The following is a 6,000-nucleotide window of genomic DNA, read 5'->3' as shown; positions in this document are numbered from 1 at the left end:
GCGTCAACAGGTAAATAAAACTGGCCCGGCCCGCCAGGGTGCTTACCCTGGCGAGCCGCGTCCCAACGTTGCCGACCCCTGGTCTAGGCACTGCAGCTTATATACTCTGCTTGTCAGAACACAAGGATGGGTGTTCCTCTTACCAGATAATATTTTTTATTTTACTGTAGCCCCTAGAGGCCCTAATCAGGATTGTGGCTCCTCCTTCCCCTGGGTGGGCTCTCTTTCTGACTCTTCATCTCTGCCTCACTGCATGGATGGTGGCTTGGCAGTTCTGATCCGTGGCTCCTAGCTTGAGCCACAAGGCTATTGTGCCAGACAGGGGAGTCAATTTCAGTAGCTCTCAGTTCCCCTGTTAAGCATCAGAATCCCTCCTGAAAACTCACTTCTTTTTTGAGGCCCACAAACAGTAATTCATGTTGTAAAAAAGATACCACTGTGCTATTAAATCAATTAGAATTAAGCACATTCCTGTGTCATCTATTTAGTCTGTAAGTTCCTTGGGGAAGGGATCATGTCTTCCTTTTTAGCTAGTACAGCACACTCTTAAGTGCTTTACAAATAAAAGACTGTGTTGCTCCCACTAAAGTTATGGCGACACTTTCCGTGGACTTCCACTGAGGTAGAATGAAGTCCAATAATATCTAAAGCTACAGTACTAGTGGCTTTATGCTTGGAGAGTCTGCCAGACTATCACTGAAGGGGGAAAATGTTGAAATTATTTATGCTTGTAGGAAACACTAAACTGAAGTACCTGCAAAAGTTGCATTTTAAGTTGGACCTCATCTATAGCACACAGCTGTCAGCTCTCAAAGCAGTGGATCCACACAAATTATTTCTTTGGATAGGAAAAGGTGAACCACTTTGTGGTGATAACAATGAACAATCCTACAGATTCACCAAACCAGTCAACTGGCTGTACTGTATTTTTATTATGTGACGTGTCATTGAAGTATCCCCTCATTTGTTTCAACAACTCTTAGCAAAGCAAAAAAATAAACACACACACACACATGCATGTGTGTAATGAAAGTATTACTCAGCCATCTCTTCTCCTAGCTATGCTTCTTTCACTTACAATTAGCGTCTATGTAAGATACCTGCACACTACTCGGAATAAGCAACGTCCTTTTTAATAAAAGGTGCAATTGTCTTATTCATAGCATCATAACATAAAATACATCTTGATGTAGAAATTAAGATATGGAGTAAATATTCTTGGCAACAAGGTTAAAAACACAACGTTTTAATACATTGCTGAGGGACAAGGAGAGAAAAGAATTATTAGGATGTGGAATGACATCTACTAAGAAGTAGCTATACCTTTTTGGAATTTCATTCAGCTGATTCTTGCTGAAGTTTACAGTAGTGACAGAATTGCTTCCGACTGCATTAAATATTTCATCAGGAATCACAGCTGCTCGTTTCTCACTAAACAAAAAGCATCTTATTTAGCAGAGTAACATGAACATGTCAATCATTCTCTGTTCATTAACTGGACATTCTTCCTCTTTTAGAAAGATAATCAGCGGAAAAATTTACTGAAATGTGGATGTTTTTGAATTCCTCTTAACCAGAAGGCTATCAGAACATGGTGCCATGGTACCTCGTGCAGAGGCAATTTTATCACCTCATGCTGTGATCCTGATCTGTTGTCAGACCTTAGAAGATGTGCATTCTTGGGCCAAATCAATCCCTCAAACATGTAAGTGCCAGAGGAAAAGATGCTGGGACTACATAGGTGTCATTCTTACCTCAGAGCCAATACCCCAGTATACTGCCACAGGGTCCCTGATGCTGGAGTTGTCATCTTTCAGAATTTCTGAACATTTGTGGTAATTAAAGATCCCATGGCACTTTTCATTAGAGAAAGGGCATTAACCCTATTGTTCTGGCCCTATTCCAGCTCCAATAATTACATTGTGCACACATCCTGCAATTTCAAGTGGATGTGGTATCTTTTTTCCACTTCTTGACCTAACCTGTGAAACATTGCTTACATTTCAATAGTAGTTGAAGAGATTCCTTACAAACCACAAAGGGGTTTTGGGAGGATAATTTCTTAATGTTTCTAAAACACTTGAGATCTGATAAAAGGTGCTAAAGAAGTGTCTGATGCATTAACATTTCAGTGAGCTTTAAAGAAACTCTGCCATGCTTGTTACAGGGCACACAAAATAAAAAGATACAGAAGCAATACCAGGATGTGCAAGAGTTTAGGCTCTCTGCATGTCTGGGATGCACCATATAGGGCTGGCCAGAAAAACAGAATTCTGCCTTGAAAAAACGTTAGAGGTTTTGGAATTTATTTTCATTCCCAGTTGGAACGAAAATTAAACCTTCTGAATTTTTCACAAAAAAAACCTGTGTGCGAGAGACAGACAGACACATACACACACACACCCCCCACCCAAAATAGACAAGAAAGTGGTGGTTAGGGCCCTTACCTGGGATGTGGGAGATCAAGGTTCGAGTCCTGCCCGGTTTGGAGCAGGGACTTGAACTTTGGTCTCCCAGGGTATGTCTACACTGCAATTAAAAATCCATAGCTGGCCTGTGCCAGCTGACTCAGGCTCACAAGACTTGGGCCAAAGGGCTGTTTAATTGAAGTGTAGATGTCCCATGCTCTGGCTGGAGACTGGGCTCTAGGACCCTGCAAGGTGGGAGAGTCCCAGAGCTCAGGCTGCAGCTCGAGCCAAAGACATCTACATCGCAATTAAAGAGCCCTGCAGCCTGAGCGCCACGAGCCTGTCAGCTGACATAGGCCAACCATGGGTGTCTAATAGCAGTGTAGACATCCCACACATCCTAGGTGTGTGTCTTAATCACTGGGCAGTTCTGGATGAGTGCCTGGCTCTCTGGCTGTCTTGACCCAAGAAATCTTCTTGATGAAATTTTTGTCCAAACTGATATATTTCCACAAAATGTTTCAGTTTTGATAAAACAATGTTTTTTTACAGAAAAAAGTTTCATCAAAAATATTTTGACCAGCTCTAGCATGGAGTCTGAAAACAAAGGAAAAGTAAAACAAGAAAGGATTCTTACAGTTCTAGAAATAGATAGCCTTGTGAAACACATACCTATATTCTAATACTTTTAATGCAGTTATGGCATGAATGTTAATCCTTGACTCACTTGGAAGAGTCATGGCTGTCACAGGAGACCCCTCATTTGGGCTAGCTATATCATCTAGAGAAAACAACCATACATGTAAAAAACAGCATTTAATAGATGTTAATACTTGTATAAGCACACATGTAGTACCCTCTCTCTAGAGTCCCTACTGTTTGTTATCTGTCATCTTGAGGAAAATGGCGTCAGTGGTTAGAGAACAGTCTGGAATGTATCTCTTTAGTAAATCCAGAGAATTAAAGAATCCAAATCTATAACTGTGCATGTATGGAGCTGCGGCAACAGGCTTTAAGACACCATGTACCCAGGGGTTAGTATAAGAATCTGTCAAAGTACAACTATATTCTAAGCCTAGTTTCCACTAAGAAAGGAAACTATACAGACTTTAAGCAGCACTTATAAAAAATGTATGGGAGCAGATATAGATTAACATAAGAATGGCTCTACTGGGTCAGACCAAAGGTCCATCTAGCCCTGTATCCAGTCTTCCGACAGTGGCCAGTGCCAGGTGCCCCAGAGGGAATGAACAGAATAGGTAATCATCAAGTGATTGATGATCGCTCACTCCCAGCTTCTGGCAAACAGAGGCTAGGGACACAATTCCTGGCCATCCTGGCTAATAGCCATTGCTGGACCTATCCTCCATGAATTCATCTAGTTCTTTTTTGAACCCTGTTACGGTCGTGGCCTTCACAACATCCTCTGCAAGGAGTTCCACAGGTTGACTGTGCATTGTGTGAACAAATACTTCCTTTTATTTGTTTTAAACCTACTGCCTATTAATTTCATTTGGTGACCCCTAGTTCTTGTGTTAAGGAAGTGTTGTTTACTACTTTTCATATCTACTTTCTCTACACCAGCTATGATTTTATAGACCTCAATCATATCTCCCCTTAGCCATCTCTTTTCCAAGCTGAAAAGTCCCAGTCTTATCAATCTCTCCTCATACAGAAGCCATTCCATACCCCAATCATATTTGTTGCCCTTTTCTGAACCTTTTCCAATTCCAATATATCTTTTTTGAGATGGGGCGACCACATCTGCACACAGTATTCAAGATGTGGGCATACCATGGATTTATACAGAGGCAACATGATATTTTCTGTCCTATTATCGATCCCTTTCTTAATTATTCCCAGCATTCTGTTCACTTTTTTGACTGCCACTGCACATTGAGTGGATGTTTTCAGAGAACTATCCACAATGACTCCAAGATCTCTTTCTTGAGTGGTAACAGCTAATTTAGACCCCCATCATTTTATATGTATAGTTGGGATTATGCTTTCCAGTGTGTATTACTTTGCATTTCATCTGCCATTTTGTTGCCCAGTCACGCAGATTTGAGAGATCCTTTTGTAGCTCTTCGCAGTCTTCCTGGGTCTTAACTATCTTTAGTAATTTTGTATCATCTGCAAATTTTGCCACCACACTGTTTACCCCTTTTTCCAGATCATTTATGAATATGTTGAATAGGACTGGTCCCAGAACAGACCCCTGGGGGAAACCACTATTTACCTCTCTCCATTCTGAAAGCTGACCATTCATACCTACCCTTTGTTTCCTATCTTTTAACACATCCAGTCATGCTTTTACTACAGAGGGGTCAAAAACAACAACATGCATTATTTTTCAAGCCAAACTTCTATGAAACAGGACTGCTGCAGTCATCAGTTTATCTAGCTCTCAGACCTCCTAGTAACAGGTGCAATACCTAGATAGATATTGCAATAAGTGTAAGTATAACTAACTTTATCATCTACAACATAGCATCTCTATATAAACTAAGTGAGTCTGATAAACTACCTATATCCATACTCACTTTACCCAGTTAGTGCTAGTATTTAATTTTTCAGGATAATATCGAAGAACCTGACATTTCAAAAGCCATGTGCAACCCTGTACAAGGCACTAAACTGATTGTTTAATACTGCCATCTTCTGGTGCAAAGAGATAAACACATTATAAAAAGGAATAAATCAACCATAGATAGTCAGTGAAAGGTTTTATACTAGAAGGAAAAATGGTACTGAGTATGTGTATTCAAACAGCTATGCTCAGGCTATAAGCTACCAAGGACCCTTCTATATTAAATGGAGAAAGTTTCTCTAAATTCATAAGTGTATGAGGCAATTTATTTATATATACACCTATTTACCATGTAAATCAAATAACTAGATAATTTAATTTGTTTTCAGGCATACTACCATATTTTTTCCATTAGCTTTATGACAGACATTTAAATGAAAGATCCTGAGAAATAGGTTAGAAAGGTTCATGGTGCACATTTTCTCTCTTGAAAAGAGCAGAAACAAGCACAGGCAGTAGGGTGGCTAGGGCTCAGTTCCCACCCCCCACCCCCAATCTATTTTCTTATTTTTCACTTAGGTGCTTTTGAAAATTTTATCCACAGTCTTTCATACTATTACATAGCGTTTTGACTCTCCTATCCAGAGAGGTAGAGGCTAGATTCAAATGTAGCATCTATGTCTTCCAAGATCAAATCAGTTTTCTCTATTCAACATAAGGGGAAAGTACCCCACCAAAATTTCAAACTGGCTGTCCAGAGAAATAACTCTCCTGAAACATTCAATCTAATTCTCTAGTTTAAGATTTTTATGTTAGCCACGACATCGCTAATGGAAATAAACTACTAAATGGGGAGAAGCCAGTTCAGATGGACCTGGATTTGAATGTTTAGTTTCAGGCAATCCAAAAATACTGTTTACATTCTTAATTAGCTAAAGTAAGTCCTCATGTCATAAAAGATTATTTAAGGCAGACTCACCTACACATACACTTACCTTGGGCAGTTTAAATTTGTAATCCCGAGGGTAATATTATTTTGCAAGTACAATTAACACTCAAATA

At 39.8% G+C, this 6,000-nt stretch overlaps 1 protein-coding gene across 1 annotated transcript in view; it reads right to left on the bottom strand.

Moving 5' to 3' along the window:
• LOC113407428 (leucine-rich repeat-containing protein 40-like) overlaps positions 1-6,000 on the bottom strand; it is a 29,247-nt gene that overhangs the window by 9,065 nt on the left and 14,182 nt on the right. Inside the window, exons 10-12 of the mRNA XM_026655937.1 lie at positions 3,081-3,189; positions 1,267-1,431; positions 409-441 (exon numbers count right to left, since the gene is read on the bottom strand). Of these exons, the coding sequence (XP_026511722.1) occupies positions 409-441; positions 1,267-1,431; positions 3,081-3,189 (307 nt within the window). The remainder of the gene's footprint in view (positions 1-408; positions 442-1,266; positions 1,432-3,080; positions 3,190-6,000) is intronic.

This window comes from Terrapene carolina, unplaced genomic scaffold (genome assembly GCF_002925995.2).
Source record: "Terrapene carolina triunguis isolate 2854851 unplaced genomic scaffold, T_m_triunguis-2.0 Scaffold211, whole genome shotgun sequence".
Classification (NCBI taxonomy): Eukaryota; Metazoa; Chordata; order Testudines; family Emydidae; genus Terrapene; species Terrapene triunguis.
The sequence above is the reverse complement of the archived record's forward strand: the minus strand, read 5'-3'. Positions and strand labels throughout refer to the sequence as shown.